Source organism: Oryx dammah, unplaced genomic scaffold, assembly GCF_014754425.2.
Source record: "Oryx dammah isolate SB20612 unplaced genomic scaffold, SCBI_Odam_1.1 HiC_scaffold_18, whole genome shotgun sequence".
NCBI classification, from domain to species: domain Eukaryota; kingdom Metazoa; phylum Chordata; class Mammalia; order Artiodactyla; family Bovidae; genus Oryx; species Oryx dammah.
Window position 1 is genome coordinate 67,405,800 of NW_024070202.1, and position 24,386 is coordinate 67,430,185.

The 24,386-nt window shown below is 42.0% G+C and overlaps 1 protein-coding gene across 3 annotated transcripts in view; it reads left to right on the forward strand.

Annotated features, from left to right (window-relative positions):
- The window catches only part of CPVL (carboxypeptidase vitellogenic like), a 129,706-nt gene that overhangs the window by 91,550 nt on the left and 13,770 nt on the right, over nt 1-24,386 (forward strand). For all 3 annotated transcript variants that reach the window (XM_040259715.1, XM_040259714.1, XM_040259713.1), the window contains one exon: nt 13,959-14,141. In XM_040259715.1, the coding sequence (XP_040115649.1) occupies nt 13,959-14,141 (183 nt within the window). The remainder of the gene's footprint in view (nt 1-13,958; nt 14,142-24,386) is intronic.

Sequence of the window (24,386 nt, forward strand, 5' to 3'; positions counted from 1 at the left end):
TCTTGCCTGTGTAAAAATATACTCTTTTCAAAGACTAAAGAGTACATGAGAGAGAGAGAGAGAGAAGGGAGAATGTGATTGTATATGAGTGTGTGTGGTAAATTTCCTGTATGAAACTACTATTTCAAAAAAACTGGAGCTACAGCTATATATATAGAGGCCATTTGTATCCAAAGCAAAACATCGCCCTTGGATTAAGGTTGCCGTTGTTGCTAAATTGTCTGCAAGGCCACTGCAGTTTTAAGAAGGACCATCTCCAAAGGCCAATACCTCCATATGCTTTTGCTTTTAAAGGTTAAATTGCCCTTGGGTAGGGCTTAGTTTGCTGTGTTTAAAAGTTCATCTAGTCAGGAAATTGTAAATATAAAGTTACATTTCCCTGTCACTTATCATTCTGCAGCTCATTAAGTTTCAACTAATTGCATCTTCAGAATTCAGAATCTTAGAGTTTCTCAGCTTTACCACCACACTGAAATCTTAACACCCAGGTTGTTAGAGTTTTATTTACTTATCCTAGACTATCAAAAGACCTTCGTTTAGAAACAGGCATTTCCTGGTTAATGGATGTGACTCAGGACTTTGAAAGGTAAATATTTCTAGTAATCTAACTCGTTTTAGCAGTCATTCTAATTGCTTGTGGCATTTTCCTTAATAACATTTTCTGATGGCAAAATGTCTATGGTAATATTGCCAGGAAACTAGATTTAATAAATGTCTAGCATACCATTAAAATTTAACGCTTAAATGGGCCTGATTCTTCAGCAGCTAAATTGGACTCTGAGCTTTTGTCAAACTATGATGACCATAATCTGATGTGATCACTTTTCTTCCAAACCCTTTGAAGACCTTAAGGAGAATGCCAGTACCATTCTGTGACAGACTTCTGTGAGGAGGGAATAATTCTTAGAGAAGCATAGCAGAGAAGAGGGAAGCTAATCCTGAGACATTTGCTTTATGTAATCATACTATCGATAAGGAATGATCACTTGGCAAGCAAATAAAAAGTGTGCATTTGAAAATCAGTTTTACTGCAGAGTCCCTCGCAAATTACTTTCACCTATTTTAGTTATAATTCAAGTCAAGAGTAGAACTAACTTTTTTTATTTAATGAGGCACGCTTCTTCTAGGCCTCTTTTATAAGCATTTCGGTGAATAAAGGGGAAAAGAATACCCATAAATTATTTTTTCTTTTATTATCCAGAAATTATTAAACAGACTTTGATTTCATGCCAAATTGCTATGCTAGTGCCAAACACCTTTTCTTGTTTGTCCTTTAAATTAATGTTGGGATGAAATATGCAAATGACAACCAGCATATATTTTCATTTACTCTTACTTTTACTCTTACTTTTACTTACATTTACTCTTACTTTTACTCTTTTTTTTTTTAAGGCATTTGATAATTCTACTGTGTGAATTGGCGTATTTTAAATTGATTTACTTGGTGAGCATGTCATCATTTTGTTGTTGTTCATTCACTCAGTTGTGTCTTACTCTTTGTACCCCATGGACTGTAGCATGCCAAGTTTCCCTGTCCTTCACCATCTCCCACAGTTTGCTCAAACTCATGTCCATTGAGTCAGTGATGCCATCCAACCATCTCATCCTCTGCTGCCCCCTTCTCCTCCTGCCCTCAATCTTTCCCAGCATCAGGGTATTTTCCAATGAATCAGCTCTTTGAATCAGCTGACCAGAATATTGGAGCTTTAGCATCAGTCCCTCCAATGAATATTCCTGGATGATTTCTTTTAGGATTGACTGGTTTGATCTCTCTGCAGTCCAAGGGACTCTCAAGAATCTTCTCTAGGACCGTAATTCAAAGGCATCAGTTCTTCAGTGCTCAGCCTTCTTTATGGTCCAACTTCTTTATGGTCACATCCGTACTTGACTACTGGTAAAACCATCGCTTTGACTATATGGATCTTTGTTGGCAAAGCGATGTCTCTGCTTTTTAATACACTCATAATTTTGCCAAGGCTTTATTTTGTTGCATTCAAAGGTACCTCATGCTGAAAACATTAGAAGATACATTTGTGATTTATGGCAGCATAAAAGTGGAATTTAATCTTGAGCCATCTAAATACAGCAGAGTGAGGGTGGTAAGAGAAGAAAGATATTAAATGCTGATACCATTGGTTATGTAGATTCCAAGGACCTAAAAATCAGCAAGCTTAGAAATGCACATTTAAATCCAGTTGCTGTGAAATTCAGTTGTTATGAAACACAAGCAATTACATCAGTTGACTTTACTTTGAAAAGATGAATATGGAAAGAGTGAGAGGAGTATTGCTTTCTGGATACAGTGAGGACGCCTTCTTGTGCAATAGATGTCACCATGCTGCAGTAGCTTCTCAGTCTTTACTCCTTGTGTCTTAGTAAAACAGAAGATGCTTAGTGATGATAACACATTCTAACTGATTGGACCACTGGACACCAGTGGTTTTCAAAGCAGTGTGTGCCCACCATCATACCCTGGGTCATGGGAGGGAAAAGTGTACATTAATATTTTTTAAAGGAAATTTAAAAGTAAGCATTATTTATGTTTAATAGATGGGTTGGCACTAGGGCACTTATTTATCTCTGTGATAGTCACATTAGATGTGATAGAGCCAGAGTGCAAAGCCAGGATTTGGATTTGGGTTTTGGTTTTTCTAATCAAGGAAATGGCAACCCACTCCAGTATTCTAGCCTGGAGAATCCCATGGACAGAGGAGCCTGGTGGGCTACAGTCCACGGGGTCGCAAAGAGTCGGACATGACTGAGCGACTTCACACACACACACACACAATCATAGTCATCATCATTTAAGTCCATTTGCCACAAAATCTGACTCCAGGTGCAGTACTCTGACTGCTGTTTCCTCTCGTTCCCTGTAAATGTGAGTAACTTAATCCAGTAGCTGTTGGCTTTGGCCTTTTGGTCCAGTAGGGAAATTAGCATTTGCATACTTCCCACCACCTGAGGAAGCTGCAATCGCAACCTCTAGGGCTTTTCCCACTGGCTTTTCACCACTGAATTTGCCTGGCCTGCATTGTAGAAGTGATCTAACCATGCCCTCAACATGGGGCAGCCTATGCCATCTCCTTGCTTATTATGAGTGTGACAGCTTCTAATGTTGTCACCAAGTAGACAGTGCTTCAGCACAGCATTTCTGTGCGGAACGACGTGACTGAATGAAAGCTAGAAGGACCTTCAACCAAGCTCTCAAAAGAATTGCTCTGAGCAGGAGCCCTTGACTGCCTTTGTCTTGATTTTCCTCACCTTGTGCTCTGTTCACTCTGCATATTCACATCTGTTTCTTCAGCATCTCAGCAGTCCACACTGAGTGACAATGATAATGTCAGGGAACAGGGAGCTGGCAGGGGACTGATGGCAAGAGGTTTTCCTGCAGCTCTTGTCTATTTCTGCTGGAACTAAAAGTGCTTCCGCCTGCCAATGCCGGAGACAGATTCAATCCCTGGGTCAGGAAGATCCCCTGGAAGAGGAAATGGCAACCCACTCCAGTGTTCTTGCCTGGAAAATTCCATGGACAGAGGAGCCTGGTGGACTACAGTCCATGGGGTCACGCAGAATCGGACACGACTGAGCACAACACAACCAATAACAATAGGTGAGAGGTGATGTCAGAGGTGAGGGGATCAGAAAGGGGTATGAGAACAGACCCCGAAACAAGCTGAGCAAAGGACCCCCTAGAGTGGGCCCCCAGGACTCTTCAAAGGAGACAAAAATATTCTGGACATTATTAAAGCTCATTTTAAGTGTGATGTTCTGGATAGTTAAACATTTTTCTCAGATCCCTGGACTGGAGTGATGGCTTAGTGGATTATTTTCAAGTTGGCTTTACTTATTGTTCCATTCTAAAAGCAACTAAATTATTTAGAGTGAAGCTGCAAGTTAATTTCATTTCAAGTTAAATTACATGAAATTAAAAGATTACTTGCTCCTTGGAAGGCAAGCTGTGACAACCTAGAAAGCATGTTAAAAAGCAGAGATGTCACTTTGCCAACAAAAGTTCATATAGTCAAAACTACTGGTTTTTCCAGTAGTAATGTACGGATGTGAGAACTGGACCGTAAAGAAGGCTGAGCACCAGAGAATTGATGCTTTTGAATTGTGGTGCTGGAGAAGACTGCTGAGAATCCCTTGGACTGCAAGGAGATCAAACCTGTCAATCCTAAAGGAAATCAACCCTGAATATTCATCCAAGGAACTGATGCTGAAGTTAAAACTCCAATACTTTGGCCACCTAATGCGAAGAGCCAACTCTCTAGAAAAGACCCTGATGCTGGGCAAGATTGAAGGCAGGAGGAGAAGAGGGTGACAGAGGATGAGATGGTTGGATAGCATCACTGACTCAATGAACATGAGTTTGAGCAAACTTCGGGAGATAGTGAAGGACTGGGAAGCCTGATGGGCTGCAGTCCATGGGGTCACAAAGTCTGACACGACTTAGCAACTAAACAACACCACCAAAAGTTGCAAGAAAGCAGAAATAACTTTCTTTGACAGAAAGACATTTTATTTGTGTTATCGCTGGACACTCACTCAAGCTCCCTGCCCCACTTTCCTTATTCTTCACTCATCTTGGCAAAACCAGCTGGTAGGAGAATGGCAGGAACAGTCTAAGAGTGTTTATTCCAAGTTCGTTTTTCTCTCTCTTACTTTCTTTGTCTTCCTTAAACTTGGAAGCCAAATTTGTCTCATTTGAAGAACAACTTGGTTGCAGAAATGACTACTGTTTCATTCAATGGTTGCATTATTTTTCTGGCAAGTCTCCTCCAGGCGGGCTCTGGGTACTCTGGCTTCCAGAGTATTACAGCACTATATCTCCGCGAAGTCACCAGGAACTAAGAGGCCCAAAAGTGCAAACAATGGGCGACTGGAGCCCAGGCGTTGTCCCTGGAAGGATAACAAGTTGGCCTCCAGTGGGGAACGTTGCTAAACATTATACTCCATAGCTGAGATTGTTTTTCTTTTGCAGCTGAGCTTTTGAGAAACCCTTGGGAATTGCCCTGGGTTGAGTTGGATATTAGTGAAATTAATTCTCAGCTATTCAGGAGAAAGTTACTGTAGGTGGGTCATGCTAATTGCTCCAGGCAGAAAGAACTCCCTGGTATGTTGGGGTTTGTAATAGAAAAATGATAAGTAAAGCAGCCAGAAGAGGAAGTGTGGAGAGCTGCTTTGTAGGAGTTTCATTGATTTAGCATCTGTAAGGAAAGTTTATTTTTTTTTAAATTCTTTTTTTTTTTATTAGTGAACAGGAGAACATTCAAAACTAAGACAGATAGCAGCCAACTGGGAATGCTGTGCAGTTTGGAATAGCTTAGGCTGCTGTTCAATCATTTCCCCAAACAGGAAACCACAAAATGTTAGAGATTAAGGTCACTGGATCATTGGGAAAAGAGCATAACTTTGTCTGCAAAGTATTATGGTGGATTGTAAATGGGCCAAAATATAAGCATAAATCTTTCGTCTAAAAATGCAACAACAAAAATCCAGCCTTCTCACAAAAGCTCAATTTGCTTTCCTGTTGTACCAAGAGACTGAAGCCTCTTCCTGTGGCATTTCTGTAATTTTCCTAATAAGTAGAGGGGTAATTGGGGAAATAAACAGAAATGCTTTGTATGGTCTGTCCTCAATACGTGTGTTTCGGTTTGGATTTTTAAAAACGGTTAAAGTTTAGATCAGAAAGTGGCCCTTGTGTGATTTATTTTCAGTCTTAAGCTTTAATATGGGTGACAGTGAAAATATAACAAAATGCACATTTATATACGTTTCTGCGCCCAAACCCCTTCTTTCAAGTGTTCGGTTATATGCATGCTAAGTTGCTTCAGTTGTGTCCGACTCTGTGCAACCCCATGAACTGTAGCCCGCCAGGCTCCTCTGTCCAAGGAATTCTCCAGGCAAGAGTCCTGGAGTGGGCTGCCATTGCCTCCTCCAAGTTTGGTTGTATAGGAACCATTAAAAGCACAGGTATCTTTTTTCTCCTTTGAATGTCATGTGCCCCTCCCACCAACTTAACTGAAAGTAAAAATCTGAGTTTAGAGGCTGTGAGTTCTTCTTAGATGAGTCAGCAAGTAAACCGGTCTGTAGCTATCTATGGTGGACACAGTTGGTTATTTTTTGTCTGCCTGGAAAATATTTATCCTTCAGAAGCATTTACTATGTAAAATAAGGATTAATCATCATCTGATTGTGTTCACTGGATTTTTCCTAGAGGGAGGTTTTCTTGCTAAGAGAAGTTAAATTATGAAGAAACTACTGACTTATGTGTGTGTTCAGAACTTGAAAAGTTTATGCTTTGGAATATTAAAATGAGTAGATTTGAGAAAGATTAAAGTGAAACCGACTTTTTTAACCCCTCTTTTTAAGGAAAACTTAAAGAATGAAATGGAGAAGGAAATGGCATCCCACTCCAATATTCTTGCCTGGAAATTCCCAGGGACAGAGGAGCCTGGTGGGCTACAGTCCACGGGGTCACAAAGAGTTGGACATGACTGAGCGACTTCAATTTCATTTATTAATTTCAGAGAATGAAAGAGTAAACCTGCTTTTCTTCCTCTGATTATTCACTCTTTAGAAAAGTTTTTTAAAATCTAGGGTTATTAGGAGGACAGGAGGCACATCTTTTCATGTCTAGTCTCTTGGTGCCCAATCCTTTGGCTCTCCATAAAGATTTGAAAGTGAAAGTGGAAGTCAGGCGCTCAGTCGTGTCTGATTCTTTGCGATCCTTTGGACTACACAGACCATGCAGTTCCAGGCAGGAATATTGGAGTGGGTAGCCGTTCCCTTCTCCAGGGGATCTTCTCAACCCAGGGACTTAAACCAGGTCTCTCACACTGCAGGCAGAGTCTTTACCAGCTGAGCCACCAGGCTAAATAGAAATTTCATGGGAGCAGATTAAGCAAATACTTGCCATGTATAAGTGAGCACACACTCCTTTCTCTAACTCAGACCAAAGGCCACTTCCCTTCCATTTCAGATGGAAGTGAAACTTAGCTGCCTATGTATCCAGGAAGGAAATAAAATAAATGAGTAGTGTTGGACTGTGACACACTGATCTTTCTTTCTATCTCTGACAGAGACATGGATACAGAGGCATATTTTTTTCTAAGAGCAACAGTAGCATAAGCATTGAATAAATGACAGCTGCTCCTGCGCCTCTGTTGGGGGTGGAGGAAGACACTCAGGAAGGGGGAGGACTGTGTCTTAGGGGGACAACTACTGCCCAGCCTTTGCCCCTAGTAGCCAGGTGGAAATATGGGCCAGTGTGGTCCGATCTGCCAGTATTTAAATGCCAGCATCTAATTGCAAAAACAACAACACCATGTGGACTAAGATGGATATGTCTGCAAGCTAAATGTAGGCCCCTGGCAGCCAATTTAAAACTTTTGCACTCCACTATGGTGGGATTACTTTGGAAGGAATGATCCTAAAGCTGAAACTCCAGACTTTTGCCACCTCACGCGAAGAGTTGACTCATTGGAAAAGACTTTGATGCTGGGAGGGATTGGGGGCAGGAGGAGAAGGGGATGACAGAGGATGAGATGGCTGGATGGCATCACTGACTCAATGGACGTGAGTCTGAGTGAACTCCGGGAGTTGGTGATGGACAGGGAGGCCTGGCGTGCTGCGATTCATGGGGTCACAAAAAGTCGGACATGACTGAGCGACTGAACTGAACTGAACTGATGGAAGTTTATTTTTCAGATTATTCTTGGTAGAAAGTAACAAAAACATGAATGAAGCTTTGCTGTTCAGGTTATAGGATATTTTTACAACTTGTATCCCGTTTGGTCCTCCCAAGAACTAGGATATTCCATTTCACAGAAGACAAAAACTAAGGCTCAGAATGGATAGATGACATCTCCAGGGTCACTCAGTAGCCCAGGCTTTGGGAAGCTGAGCCAGGTCTGGAGCTCAAGGCTTCTTTTTGCAGGTGTCATAATAACATTTATAAGCCCCTGATGTTTGTTTCATCAAATTGATGATTTCGTGCAGTTATGTTAGAACTCCTATATCTTAAGAGTTATTCTAACTCTTACTTACATCCCAAATCACAATTATAATTCACAGGCAACATCTCACTTGGAAATAATGAAGCTATTTGAATAGCTATGTTGAATTATTCTAATGTGATGATAATAATAATAGCCAGCATTAACTGAATACTTACCATCTGCCTGGGATATGAAGAGCTTTACATGCATTACGTTTTGTAATTCTCCCAATGACCTTCCCTCATAGATGTTTCTCTTCTATTCATTTTACAAATGAGGAAACTGAGCTCTAGACAGGCTAAGTAACTTAATATCAAGATAATCTTGCTAGTAAGTGGCAGAGCTCAGTTCATACCCAGCCACAGGGCCTGTGCTCCTAATTCTAAACATGTATCCTTCATTCCAAAGAGTCACGCTTACATGTAAGTGTGCTCCTTGCATGTGTAATTACAAATAAAGAACAAACTACCTGTTCTGTGTCCTCTGAGCAGGGGGTGGTGGTAGTGACTAAGGCAGTGTGGAAGAGGGGTTAGGAGCACACAGTTTGGATTCAGGCAGATCTGAACTTGATCCATGTCACCAGTTGGCTCACTTCCCTACATCTCTGTCCCTTTGTTCCTAAAATGGATAAATAAGACTTGCCTTTGAGGCGTATTGTGAAATCACGGATGTAAAATGCTTAGCACAGTTCCTGCAGCATGGTAAGAAGAATAAGAGCATTCTACTATTAATATTATTCCAAAATGTCCCACTCTTAACCATACTTTTCTAGCATTTCAAGTATGGGGAAATTCCTTGGGATCTTGAATCCCAAGCTACAAAATTAAGGATTCCTTTCAAAGGGTAATTTATAGACTTATGGCTCTGACTATCAAGAAAAGACTGCTGAGACACCATGCCCAATGTGTGTAAAATTAGTCTTGAAAGGCATGTTATTTCATCCATTTGAGTTCGTAGAGTTCAGATTTACTCTGCCTGGGATCCCTCCTACTGTCGGCCTTTGTCAGAAAGAGTGAAATTGGCAACCAAGGATTTGATACAGAAAGACCATCTGAAAACTCTGAAGGTTTGTTTTAGAAGAAGTGTTTTTTTGAGTCAGTCTTCCAAGTCATTATCACATTATCAACCTAGTTGCAAAGGAGGAGGACTCCCCCAATTTGTGTGCTGTGCTTAGAATCCTGCTCACATTTTCTCATTAATTCTCACTGCAGTAAGATGTAGGTCTTACATCGACATGTCCAGAGAAGGGCACCACAGCTCATGGCGGGTGAGCTACGTGTCCAGGGACTCCCCGTCACTTCATGCTGTGGCATGTGAGGCACAGGTCCAGTGATGTGTGAGTGTGGATTTCATGCTTTTAGTAACAGCAGCGACTCTGGTCACTTGAAGCACCAAAGGAACTGATCAGAAGACAGGATACATCACAGAATTCATGGACAAACCGAAGAACTGGCATGAGAAAAGATAGGGGCCAGGGAAAATTCTGGGAATCAAGGTAGCAAAATTAATGGACAGACTCATCAGGGACCCTTGTGTCACTACTCACAATCCAAAGTCTAGGGAAAGAGCATTTGAGGGTCCTAGCTTAGGTCACTTGCTCATCCTTTGCATGGAGGAGGAAGGACACTGATCGACAGCTTTCACGAGCCTCCCTCGAGGGAATGGCAGTACAGTTACCAGGAGACAGGGGAGTGGACCTAAGCAAGCCAGAATGGCAGACAGTCACTATAAGCACTACAGAATCCTTTAAAGAGTGCAGTTGACTCTACCCTGTAAGTGTTGATACGTCTTATGGGGTATTGGCACTATGCAAGAGCTGTGGGTGGACCAGTGGCTAGGAGGGCTCCATTCTCCACAAGCTGAGGCTCTTCCATAGCTGCTTAATCACGGCCACTCTCTGCAACAGAAGTGAAGTGTCTGTCGGCAGCTGAGTAACGGCCTTGCACACATCCTGGTTCATACAGCCAAAGTTATAGGGAGATGCTGGACAAACAGACTTGAGATTGTTTTTAAACTGGACATGTGAACAATGTCTCCTTCCCCACTGACTGTTTCCTACAGTTTGAGTAGTAATTATAGAGCTTCTGTATAGCGTAATTATGGGCTTCCCTGGTGGCTCAGATAGTAAAGAATCTGCCTGCAATGTGGGAGACCTCGGTTCGATCCCTGGGTTGGGAAGAGCCCCTGGAGGAGGGCATGACAACCTACTCTAGTATTCTTGCCTGGAGAATCCCATGGACAAAGGAGCCTGGTGGGCTACAGTCCATGGGGTTGCAAAGAGTCGGACATGACTGAGTGACTAAGAATACACACACAGTTATAGAGCAGCAACAGTGGGATCATAGTTTTTTATTGTTTTTTTTAATAAGAAGTATTTTATCATGTCTTTGCATCACCATCAATTTCAACAAACTAACCAGTAAGACATGTAGTAAAAGAGAAGAAAATTCTCTAAAAGGAATGGCTCTGCTCTTTCACTGGGGCCTCACAGCTGACCAGAAAGGAAAGTGAGGACACTGGCTATTCAGGGCTGCTGCCTGCTGTGTCCCTGGAAACCTACTCCACCAGCGCTTTCCCTGCCCCTTGTTTTGTTAAGAGTCACTCCTGACAAGGGAAGTGTAGCTAAAAGCTGCATTCATTTCTGTCTCCTCCTCTCAATCTTTAGACCCTGTTGCTTAAAATACCAGTAAGCCTCAGGGGAAGGTTTGCCCCAGACTGTCCCAGTTTTAGCCTGCAAACCCTGCATCCTGGGAAACTCCTCCATCCTGGGCAAACTGGGACAGCAGATCGCCCACCAGGAAGAAGTGGGCGTGTGTGCACATGCTTCATCAGTGGCCAACCCGCTGGGGCTTAAGCCTTGTCCTAGCACTTCTCTGACTCTCAGGATGTGGGTGGCCAACACGTGCCTTCTGACTTCAGGACCACCCACCCCTGTGCTACACCCACCTGGCTTCTTAGCTCACTGTCACCGGATCTGGGGATATCTCGCCCACTCACCCAGCGCTGGAGGCACCCAACTGGGATATTCCTGTGGGGGCTGAAGAGAATAAATATGACATTTAAATTAAAATGGCAGCTCTGAAATTTCTTATATTTAAGGCAGCCTTAAATGTCAGCTCTGAAATCACTTCGCTTGATCGTTACTAATCTGATTTCTTTTTGTTGTTATTGTTATATTTGGCTTATGTGCCCTGTAGAAGTTAAAAATGTTTTCCTTGCTTTTTTTTTGCAAAGGAAGAATTTCTATTTGCCCTGCAAAGTAGGCTTCTGCACATCACATGCACAAAATTATGCAGTCTGGCCCTTTACTGCCTTACTCTGGAGAGTTTGTACTCATGTTTAAAATGAGTCTGGAGAAACAAGAGAAATGGCTCAGGGATGGGCTTTATTTCCATTCAGTTCAGCAAATGTATACATATCACTCTGTTTTTGCTATAGCCTGTGGATTTTGCTATCATCCCTCAAAACTGAAGATTCAAATCTATTTCAGTAAATACCCTGAAAAAGTAAGGTAGCAAGTGACGCTCAGAAAGGTGCAGGCTTCACAGAGTGGTGACAAAGAGGAAAAATGGTTAGGTACATTTGTGTGTGTGCTAATCAGCATCTTTTCATCGATTTCTAGCAGAAGAATTACTTTATAAAGATCGTATTCATTAATCAGCTATAATCAGCCCTTCCTAGAATGGTGACGTATTTAAGCCTTGTTTGCTGGTACAGGTCATGTGTAATTGTTTCCATATTGTTGGTAAAACAGCTGTAGGAGTTTTACATGGTCTTCGAGGCAATTTCTCAATAAGTACTCAAGGTCTTCGAGGCAATTTCTTTGTATAAACAATGCAAATTTTTATTGCTATAGTTGAATTTTTTAAAGAGGCTTTAAATCCATGAGGATTTTTTTTTTTTTTGAGAGGAGGGGTTCTTCATAGGAGAGTGGAGGTGGTGATGGTGACTGAATAACATGAAAGACCCTGTGTTCTTATAGGGGAGGCCCAGGGCCCTTTCATCTCAGGCTGAATCCTGGCCCACTGCTGCTTGAGGATTTGGAGTGTGTAAAAGTCCTGGGCTTTTTAATTATGTGTAAGCCTTTTAAGACGCCTGTACCAGGAGAGCACAGATGGAAACATATGCAATGTAACATTTTATGTCCAATTTGAGGATTCGACCAGAGGTCTTCACTTGAGTTAAACCAGAGCTTCCACATAGATGAAAGGTGGTGTGGAGTTGAAGACAATCTCTTTGTTGGTGGTAGAGTGACAATACCTCATGAGAATCAAGGATTGCAAAAAAAAATAGCCTAAGAAGAATAGAAAACAAAAGGGGAAATTATTCACATCTCCACCAGCGAAATTAATCAACTCTGTTCCTTTTTTAAAGTTTCATTCCATATTTGTAAATAAATATATCAATTGTATATATATATAATAATTGTGATATATGTTTGGCATTCATCTTTCTTTTTTCATTTAACTTTAAAAATTATTTATGTACTTATTTTAGTATTTATTTTGCTATGCTGGGTCTTTCTTGCTGCTTGAGCTTTTCTCTAGTTGCGGAAAGCAGGGGCTACTTCTAGTTGTGGTGCTCAGATTTCTCTATGTGATGGCATCTCTTGTTTCGGAACAAGGGCTCTGAGGCCTGATGGCTTCGGTAGCTGTGGCACGTGGGCTCAGTAGTTGTGGCTCCTGGGCTCTAGAGCGCAGGCTCAATAGTTGTAGCCGATGGGCTCATTTGCTGCACAGCATGCGGGATATTCCTGGGTCAGGGATTGAACCCATGTCTCCTGCACTGGCAGGTGAATTCTTTACCACTGAGCCACCAGGGAAGCCCAGCATTCAGGTTTCATACTTAATATTATATGATAAGTATTTTCCACACTGCTTCATGGTTTAGTCAGACAGATGAAGTGGCTTTACAATATCCCATAGAATATCTGTGCCATGGTTATTTAACTACTCACTAATATGGAACTTTTAGACTGTGTTCAAATTTGTCTTTATAAAAATTCAATGAATATAGTTATTTTTTTTTTATTTCTTTGGGTTTAGTTTCATAGAACTTATTCCACAAACTTGGATTAACTGGGACAAAGAGTCTCAACATTTTAAAGTCTTTGCATTAAACAGTGACCATTGCTTTCCTGAAGAGTAATACCATTGTACACTGTCCCCAGTAGCTTCACAACTTCAGCAGCACTGGGTATTATCTGAATTCTTGTTAAAGCAACTAAAATGTTGCTTGGGAAGAAAAGAGTTGCCTCAGAGTTTCTCCTACAGTACCCATCAACTTGGCTTAAAAATGTATTCTAGGCATTTTGAAGGACATTCCTCATTGTTGACAAATAGCTATCATATTTAAGAATGGAGGCCTTTGGAAGGACATGGCAGACATTGCTGCCTCCAACAAATAAGAGACTTGAGGCACCTGCGTCTATCTGTCTGCCTCAGAAAATTATAGTTGCCACTGAAATGTAGGAGGGGAAAGTAATATGGATTAGCATCAGCTGATGGAATTCCCAGCTTGCCAGCTGCTGCAGGGCCTGAAAGTGAAGATAATGAAATGCAGGCTAGAATATGGTATTCCTTAGTTCCACTGAAATGTAACCACAGTCTTCTTCCTTCACATAGCAATAAGTAAAACCTATAGTGCCAGGTAACACAGCACAAATGCTTTTGCATTTGTAGAGGTATACATAGAGCTGTACATGAAGATTCCTATGAAGAATCAAACTTTTGGAAGAATGCAATGGTTGAGACAAGGTTGAGTTTATTTCAGGTTGTTGGTATTTGTAACCAACTGGAAGAAAATGATCCTACTGAGTTCCTGGGCTGGCCTCTCTGAGCAGTACATCAGAGAAGCTTACATCCCTTTTTGTGTCTCATCCCCTCTCTCATTACCTAGACACACGACTGGCTTCCCCTGCTGAATCCTGCATTTGCCCACGGCTCAATTTCGTTTCAGGTTCTAATCTACAATGGCCAACTGGACGTCATTGTGGCAGCTTCCCTAACAGAGCGCTCCTTGATGGCCATGGACTGGAAAGGATCCCAGAAATACAAGAAGGCAGAGAAAAAAGTTTGGAAGATTCTTAAATCTGATCTTGAAGTGGCTGGTTATGTACGGCAAGTGGATAATTTCTGTCAGGTATGAAAATGCTTCTGGGCATGCAGATTGTGGAAATGGGATGGTGGGATTGAAACTGAAGCCTGAGAGACTTCCCTGGTGATCCAGTGGTTAAGACTCCATGCTTCCACTGCAGGGGGCACAGGTTTGATCCTTGTTTGGGGAACTAAGATCCTACACACAGCTTGGCATGGCTGAAAAATCAAGCAATAAAACAGAGGGTATATATGAAAGGAATTAGACTTACGGGAAAAAAATAAAAAGAGAAACTAAAGCCCGAAAACCCATTAAGGCATGGTCAACCTTAAGCAAAGACATACAGCAGCCAAAATACATGTCCCTCCTTTCCACAGAGAAGGATGGTCTCAGTACAAGTGCAGGTATTGTTTAAGAGATAAGGTGACAGTGAAAAATATAAAGTCTGTGTGCTTAGCCACTCAGTCATGTCTGACTCTTGGCGACCCCATGGACTGTAGCCCCCCAGTCTCCTTTGTCATGGGGATTCTCCAGGCAAGAATACTGGAGTAGGTTGTCATGCCCTCTTCCAAGGGATCTTCCTGACCCAGAGATCGAACCCAGGTCTCCCACATTGCAAGAGGATTCTGGTGGGCTACAGTCCATTGGGTCACAAAGAGTTGGGTATGACTGAGTGAGTAACACACATATTTTCATAAATAGTTAACTCTAAAGTCAGATTCCAAAATATTGGACAAGTGGATGTTCTTTGGTTGCAGAAAATAATCTGGACTTAATTTTTCTTGTCTGTTTGTCCCTAAAAATTTTTAAGTTTTTTGAATTGAATTCAAAAAGTTTTTAAAAAGAAAAAATCAACAATTTCAACACCTGAAATTGCATTTTAACTGATGCTTTTGTACACAGGTAAAATTTTGTACATAATTTTAACAGTGAAATGTGAGATTGATTCTGCTTTGGTACTTTAAAAAATCTTATCGAGTTATAATATAGAAAAGTTAACGAGTCATAAAACAGGTAAATGAAATTTCACAAAGTGAACATATCCATGTGACAGCCACCTAGATAAAGAAATAAAATAGAATCAATGCCTTTTGCCCCTCAGTCACTACCCCCTCCTCTCCTGACTCCATTGTTCTGACTTCTTATGGCCTAGATTATTTTTGCAAGTTTTTGAATTTTTATAAATGGACATATTCAGTTTGTACTCTTTCCTGTGTCGTATTTTTGCTCAGCTTTATGTTCATGAGATTTATTTATACTCTTTTTTTATGGCAATTTGATCCTTTTTCCTGATATGCCTACGAGTTTGAATGTCAGACATTAAACAGGTCAAGTTATGGAGAGAGTTTGAGTTTTTGGCTGATGATATTTACCTTCAAAGAGATTTTGCTTTGCTTCTGCCAGGCAATTAGAATACAGGCAAGCACCTTTATTAAGTCTGGAACTGAGTGTATTTTTGGAGACGGCAATGGCAACCCACTCCAGTACTCTTGCCTGGAAAATCCCATGGATGGAGGAGCCTGGTAGGCTGCAGTCCATGGGGTCGCTGGGAGTTGGGACGCGACTGAGCGACTTCACTTTCACTTTTCACTTTCATGCATTGGAGAAGGAGATGGCAACCCACTCCAGTGTTCTTGCCTGGAGAATCCCAGGGACGGGGGAGCCTGGTGGGCTGCCATCTTTGGGTTCACACAGAGTCGGACATGACTGAAGCGACTTAGCAGCAGCAAAACTGTATTATAGCTGGCCTATTTCCATGGCCCTAAACTGACATTTGTGGTATTAACCAGGGGCTCTACTCTTTGGCAGAGCACGAACACCAATATTTGTTTCCCAAAGCTCCTTTCAAGTTTCTAGTCTCTTAACTACCACTTTATTCTTGGTTTTGTTGCCTCTTGGCCCCTTGATCAACCATTGCTTTGATGCAGACAGGGTTAGCGAATGTCACACTCAGCTTGTTGCACACACGTGCACAAAAAAACCTTTCCCTTAATCTCTGGAACCTGTCAACGTGTTGTATCATATGGAAAGAAGGAATTAAGGCTACATATGGAAATAAGGTTGCTAATTATCTGACCTAGAGATGGGGAGATTATTCTGGATTATCCAGATCAGCCCAATATAATCACAGAGATCCTGATAAGTGAATGAGGGAAGAGGTGAGTCAGAGTTTTGAAGGTGCTGCACTGCTGTATTTGAAGGAAGGACCATGAGCTAAGGAATGCAGGCAGCCTCTGGAAAACTAGAAAACATAAAGAAACAGATTCTCCCCTAGTCTCCAGAAGCAAGGGAACCTTGGCAGCATCTTAGTTAGCTTGCAGCTATCTGCAAGCAGGGAAGAGAACCCTTACCAGAAACCCAGTCAACTAGCACCTTGATCTTGGACTTCCCAGACACCAAAACTGTGAGAAATTTCTGTGGTTTAAGCCACTCAGTCTACAGTATTCTCATAGGATTATTGAGGGGATTTAATAAGCTAAGCAACTTAAAGCAGCCCCTGACTCACAAGAAATATTTGCTAGTGTTCTTATTACTGTGGATCACTTATAAGGATATATATAACAAAAGGGAAATCATAAATAGTAAAAATCAAGATCAGAGAAAATGTTGGGTTTTTCCCTTAGAGGAAATCAACCCTTAGAGGAAAGTTGGGATATTACTATTCAGACGCATGCCGAGTGACCAGGGCACAATGCTGGGCATGTCTTTGCTCCCATCTGCTGCACTGCTTTATGATGAGAATCCCGCCAGGCACAGCATGTCCTCCACATCCTCTGATGGCTGCCTCAGCCACCTGTTATCTTATGTCCCCCAGACCAGCATTCTGAATGCCTCCAGTGCCTGGCATCACACATGTGTCCTGCTCAGCATCATGCATGGAATGCCCAGCATAGGGGGTGAGACTGGGGCTGCAGGGCGGCGTGAGCCACAGCGGTGGGAAGAGGGATGTTGACTTTCACTCAGAAACTTGTGGCAAATGTCACACTGAGCCCACTGACTCTTCTGGTGAATGCAAAACACATTGAGAGATGAAATGGCACTCCTCCGACGGCCAAAAACTGGGTAACAAAAGAAGCGAGGCCCACATATGTTTGTGATAGAAGTGTTTTACCGCACGGTGAGGGAGCTGCATTTTATGTAGGTGATTTTACAACGTTGGCAGCGCTCCTCTCCCCTAATGCCTCCACGTAGGATTGGAGGTGGCTTGTGGAGATGGGGGAGGGCGGGGAAGAAGGGAGGAAAAGAGCTCCGATGTTCACAAAGGCATTCTCTGTGGATTAGGGATCCCGTTCAAATGTCAGGCGTCTGATAATGAAAAAAACGGGCTTCAGCCGTGGACTCGGCTTTTTAGCATTTGACACACAAAACAGAAGCATGTGTCTGTGTCTGCCAAGAGAGAAACCTCGCTCTCTGCCAAACTCCACAGCTCTTAATTTAAAAATTGAAACCAAAGTAGACTTGTCTCTGAATGGTTCCTGAAAATGTCCACTTAGAGGAATGACGGCTCTCCCAGGGGAGCAGCAAGGTACCAAGATGATGGAGCATTTCTTCATCAAGGGATGCCCAGGGACACCAACCAGCTCCATCCACCCCTCAGAGATCAGATGAAGAATGAGTCTGCTGGTTGCCCTTTGCTGCTCTGGCTGCTTCTATCTGTACAGTTCTCAGAATCAGACTCTCCCTTCTTATATCATCTGCGAAGCAATGGGCTTTTCTCAACCTCAATTTGTTCATCTGTAAATTACAAGGTTTGAACCAAGTTATCTCTAAAGTGAAAGTGTTAGTCATTCAGTCGTGTCCAACTCTTTGCAACCCCATGCTGTAGCCCGCCAGGCTCCTCTGTCCAGGGGATTCTCCAGGCAAGAATACTGGAGCGGATTTGCCATTTCCTTCTCCAGAGGATCTTCCCTCCCCAGGGATTGAACTTGGATCTCTTGCATTACAGGCAGATTCTTCACCATCTGAGCCATAGGGAAGATATCTTTAAAGAAAGATCTGAAATAGATTTTTCATTAATGTCCAGAGAGGCTCAGTTTGCAAGCAGAATAGATAGTGGCCTTCGGTGAGAGGGAGAGAGAGAGAGAGTGTGTGTGTGTGTGTGTGTGTGACTCAGTAACATTACAGCATAGATCAAAGGTGTAATCCTCTCTCTGCTTGGCTGGTGACAATCCATGTCCATCACTGTCAAGGCCACCTTGCTGCACGTTTTGGGGTCTTTCTCTGCCTTTCTCCAGAAATCACAGCTGCTGTTCATGATCTGTTTTGATGGCATCACTGCTTTTGAAATGCAGGATGTTTCTGTTCTTACATCATTGAATCATCAACTCCAAACATGCCAAGATGCCACATTTATAAATATAAAATTTTCATCAGAATAATAACACTGATGAATTCTTTAAAAACAGCTTTCTAGAAAAAACTTCATGAAGCTACATTTTCTGGGGAAAAAAAGCATTTTTTAAATATCTTTATTTCACTGAAAATATTTTTATGGAGAATAATTATTTTTCATTTAGAGATTAAAAGGAAGACATGAGTCACCAGTCAGTTCTCATTCCTGTGCAATCATAGTGAGCGTAGTTTCTTCTACCATGAATTTTGCATTATTTCCAACAAGTCTCTTTTTCCTGATTGCAACTTGAGATATCATAATTTTTGTTTTCATTATCAGTATCAGCTTAGGTTATTCAATAAATAATTTTCTCTCTCCTGTAGGTAAAATTTTCCAGCTGGAGCAAATTTTAGATCTCCTTTTCCAGGTGGAGAAACTAAAGCCTGGAGGTTAAATGACTGTCCCAAAGTCCCGTATCCATTTCATGTCTGAAATTAAATTCGATTTCAGGTCCCCTGGCTTCCAGCTCAGTAGTTTTCTACTTTACAAGGGCACCCACCTCTGGAATGATGGATTGGCAGCAGAAAGCTAGTACACTTGAAACTGGAGCCTGCATGCACATCTGCCACAATTAAAGCAGGCCTGAGAAAGAGTGTACTTTACTTGTAGTGTTAGTTCTTGAGTTACATACATGTGCCTTTCTATAGACAGAGTATCAGGGATTTTTTTAAAAGGTAGGTGGTGCTTAGTAGGTGGTAAGGCAAGGCTCATCCAGTGTTAAGAAGTGTTATAGATTTACCTGGGGAGTTCTCATGTTAGTAAAAGAATCAACGCTGAAATTGGCTAAAATGAGCAGAGAAGAAGCATGGTGGGCAGAGCCTCAGAATGGGAGCATACAGAACAGGACACAGGCAGAGCACACAGTCTGGCTTCTATTCTCATGCCTGGAGGGTGCAAGCTGGGAGAGAAACTGGAAAGGGATCACGGAGCCTCGATAGTAGGCAAAGGGGTGAGTGTTCCATTGTCTTAAGCAGTAGGAGGGGTGGGAATTGAATAATTTTTTTTCCAAATTTTTTTTATTGTGATAAAATATACATTGAAAACTTGCCATCTTAACCATTTTTAAGTATACAGTTGAGTGGTATTAAGTGCATACATATGATTATGTACCATCCATCTCTACAGCTCTTTTCATCTTGTAAACCTGAAACTCTGTAATTATCAACGCCAGCTCCCCATTCCCCCTTCCCCAACCCTTGGCAACCACTATATGAATTTGAGTGCTCTAAGTATCTCATATAAGTGGAAGCATACAGTGTTTGTTGCCATGGAAGATAATTAAGCACATTTTCAAAGCTTTGGAAAGTTTAAATTGGCAGCAATAGGATGAATTCAGGGCGGAAATAGGTCAGAGAAGAAGGAAAATGAAGTGGAAGTGAAAGTCCATGGAATTCTCCAGGCCAGAATACTGGAATGGGTAGCCTTTTCCTTCTCTAGGGGATCTTCCCAACCCAAGGATCAAACCCAGGTCTTCCACATTTCTGGCGGATTCTTTACCAGCTGAGCCAGCAGGGAAGCCCTGGAAAATAGGAGTACCCCCAGGAAATAGAGAGTCATGTTAGTATTGGAAGAAGGTTCTTCATCTACTTCCCGAGATCACCTTCTTGGTGCTTGATCCTGAGGTCCCGAAATAGAGGAGATAAACTTCATGATGTCCAAGCTGTGAGGACCGATTCCTGTTTGAAAAATAGTGCTTACTGTGCAGTTAAATGAACTCGAAAGCTAAGTGCCCACAAGGAGTGCCTGGCATGCTGGTGTCATCCTGGTGCCCTCCCCAGGCTCACAGCAAGCCCCCCAGTCTCCAAAAGCACAAGCCCTGAGCCACAGCTTGTATTTTGACCTTGACTCATGTTTGGTCTTATGAAGTTCTCAGGCCTATGGTCTGCCACACTCTTCTCAGGGGTTTCTCCCTGAGTTTCCAAAAGGAGTGAGACATTCCGCTGGGGGATACAGAGAAGCCAAAGGGGAGGAGCCCGCCACCCTTGAAGCTTGACTGTTTGGAGAGTCAAGATCGATGGGAGATGGTTTGGGGTAATGAGAGGAAGGTGGACTGTGGAGTCAGACCAGCCTGTGTGAATTTCAGTCTTGCCACTTACTAGGTGTGGTGGTTGGTTCATGCAGGTGTCAGGAAGGCCAAAAGAGACGCCAAGGATGGCTACTGACCCTCCAGCGTTTGCAAGCCCTCGAGCCAGTGGTCTGCCACACACTTTCTTAGCCACAATTTTATAGAATATTGGTAGCTCCCCTCTAAATTATGTAATTGTATTTACTAATTTATAAATAAAGAAACAGAAGTTTCATCTGAGAAACTTCCTTAGGGTTTCAAGCAGCAGTTGTACCAGGGATTTAACAGTCTGCATCTTGCTCTTTCCTCTGCACCACCGTGCTTAAATACCTGTGAAGGCTATGCAGCGGGAAGGATAGAATACTCCAGTTGCCCGCCAGACCTCAGCTACAAGTCTCGCCTCAGGGTGTGTATGTGATGGTGGTGACAAATGTGGGTGGAGTGTTGGTGGTGGCCAGTGTATTTGGCAGCACATCCAGTCCACACAGAAGAAGCTGTTTTCTAAAGGGAAGCAGAGTGCTTACAAGGAGGAGGAGGATAGGGAAAGCCTGGTGTGGAGACAGAAAGCAGTAACAACCACAGCTTCTTCATTGTGCTAACATTAACTGTTTTGTTCCTTTGACTACATGCAACTGAAAAATGGAGAAAAGAATAACCATAGTCCTTTGAGTGGAAGGGAAGCTCAGGCTAGAATTTCAACATGTCCACAGATAATCTGCAGAGGGAATGAGAGAGAGTCGGCCACCTGCCTCTCTTGACCTTCCTGCTAAAAATTCATTTTTTTTTTTAATTTAGAATTTTAAACAGCTTAGGGAGCAGTAGAAACTATTTCTGAAGGAACCAACAGTTTCCAGAAAGGTCTTCAGCAAGTCCTTGGTTGCACTGACAACGATCAGAGTAAGCAAACAGCAATAAATGTCACTTTTACATTCAACTAGTTGATAGGGGATGAGAAGTTAAAACAATATTTAATGGAGGAAAGTAACTGTTAAACAGATTTGAGACAATGATTACCAAATGCAGCTAATTCCAGGGAAAATGTTTTGGCTATGTTACAGAAATTGTTAAACAGAATCTTCATCTCTATCCCAGCTGTGTTGATTTCTACAAAAAGGGATGGCCTTATCCATGGGTTCTTTGTCTCCATCTTCCAGACCTGGGGAAGGCTCTTCTGTCTCTTTATGGGAATCAAACTGTGGGCAGACAATCAGAATATAGCCATCAAACCATCCCCTGACCTCACTAATAAGACTTGCCATTATTAGAGAGTTTCATGGCAATTACAGGTTAGATTCTCCAGAAGCAGGTATTGAGGCAGACTTTAGGGTACAAGATGTTCATTAGGGATTAACACCTGAGAAAGGAAGGAGTAGGAATCAGCATTGGCAGAGGAGGAAATCAAACTATGATGTGGGCCTGACAAACCTTGGCCAACCTGGGAGAGAGGTCCAAAGAGAGTAGTTTCCATCAGAGTATCTTACATCAGACAAAAATGATCGGCCTTTATACACCCCCCACCTCACTTAGTCACCAAATGTGGGATGCCCCAAGAAGGGCATCATTTTGGGAGAGGTTGTGCTGTGCAGCTGAGGCAGACCCTGAAGGAGCTGACAGCTGGAGGCTGTCTGCTGACTGGATTTCCCACAGCTGGACCGCAAGTCCATCCTTGAGGGAGGATCTGATGATGCATTTCTCTGTCTGCCACAAAGGCCACCCAGATGGTGCAGTTGCAAGCTCTCAGGATTTGCAGGGGGGATAGGTGGGGGTGGTAGACAGCAGTAGGAGCTGGTGGTTTGCCTAAGACCACATGGAGTACTAGTCTTCCTTTGTTTGCATACTATACACTTTCGCTTAAGCTGTCATGTCATTGTCTTCTCTCTTCATTAGAAAGATGAATCCAGTCTTGCTTTTCAATTTATGTCAAGATTCCAAGATAGGAATAACAAATCTTTCAGGGGAATAAAGAGTTCTTAGTAAATATTTCCTTCTTACAGTTATTTGTTACAGAATAAGGAATCACTCTAAAACTTACTGGCTTGACCCAATAACAATGTATTATTTCTCACAATTACATGGGTGGAATGGGCTCAGCAAGGAGGTTTTTCTGATTGGGGTAGTTCACACCTGCAGCTGCATTCAGTTGAGAGTTTGGCTAAAGCTGGAACATCCAAGTGAGTCTCTTCTCCTCTAGCGCTCTCTCCATATGACCTCTAACCATGCGGTGTCCTGGCCTAGACTTCACAGCATGGCGGCAGGTCTCCTAAATTGAGAAACAAGAGATGCCTATCCTTTTAAGGCTAGGGTTCAAAAGTCCCAGATGTTATTTTCATTGCATCATCTTGGTCAAAGCAAATCACAGAGCAAGGTGAGATTCCTCTTGCTAACAAGAATGGCAAAGAACTTGGGATCATCCCTTTCCATTGTGTTTTCCTAATCCAGTGTGTCTCAACGCTTGCAAATATAGATTCCCAAGGCCTGTTTCCAGATATTCTGACTTTATTGGTCTAGGGTTAAGACCTGAGCATCAGTATTTAAGCTTCTTAGGGAATTTAATATGCAGCTGGTTTGGGGACATAAACTGTATGTCTTTTGTTCCTTTATTGATACTGAAATGCCTCCCATCTATCTCACAGGAATCCTGCGTGGCTTATGTTTGGATAAACTTCTGATTCCTAGAGGGTGCTGTAAATCCTGAGCTATTTTACTTACTTACCAGCCAACCAGAAACCTGAGAACATAGATTTACTCTTAACAAACCAGCCATTGATCTGAAGCATCACATTTAGAAAAGTGTCTTCTAGTCAACAGTATTTACTGATGTGGCTCTGATTCTCTGAAATCCTCAGGCAAAACCTTAAACCAAGTTTTAAACCTTAATTCCCTGCCATGTATTGCAGGTTGACAAGTGGTCTTTGTTCTCTCAAAACACAGATAGACTGTTGGTAATTTAGATTCATAGAAAAACTTTTTTATTTACTCAAAGCATTAGCTTCCTTTTCCCAGCAGCATTCTGTCCTATACTGAAACGATGTGGTCCTCATGTGTGGTGTCTTCAGATAGTAGTGCCTTCTTATTACTTTCCAACAAGGATACAACTAGGTCAGGCAAGATCTCCCGTAAACATCATCCAGAGAGTTCTCAGCAAGGATGTCCACCAGTCACAGTTTGTTTCTGGATATTAATTATTGATCCAATAATATATTAGATAGATATGATTAGTTCTGTGCCAAAGCAAAAATAAAATTGCAATGATTTAGACTGAAGCCTTATCAGGAGTAAACTTAATGCTTCCTAGTTAGGTTATTTAATAGATTGCCAACCCGGGGTGAGGCTTTTTGGTTAGGATTTAAGAGGTCAGTGAACTTATAAGGGGGGAAAATTGCATCTTTATTTTCACTAACCTCTAACTGGAACATCATTTCCTCCTATTATGAATTATGAAATTTAGCATTTCCTTCCATTATGAATGTAGGCAACAAACCACAGCAGTATTAGCAGTGCCTTTGACTTTGTCACCATAGAAAGCAGAGATAGTTTCATATCAAATACAGATGCTGTTGCAAATAGCTAGAAACAATGCTTATGCCTAAAGTTATAGAAGTTATCAGACCTACAAGTTGCTCTTTTGTTATGTGTTCATATAGAAGGACATATGTTGATATGTCACAAATTCATGTTTAACTGTTACTTTGTTTTGTGTTTTTAAATATTTATTTGTATTTATTTTATTTATTTGGCTGTGCTGGGTCTTAGTTGTGGTATGTGGAATCTAGTTCCCTGACCAGGGATTGAACCCAGAACTCCTGCTCTGGGAAGGAGTGCAGAGTTTTAA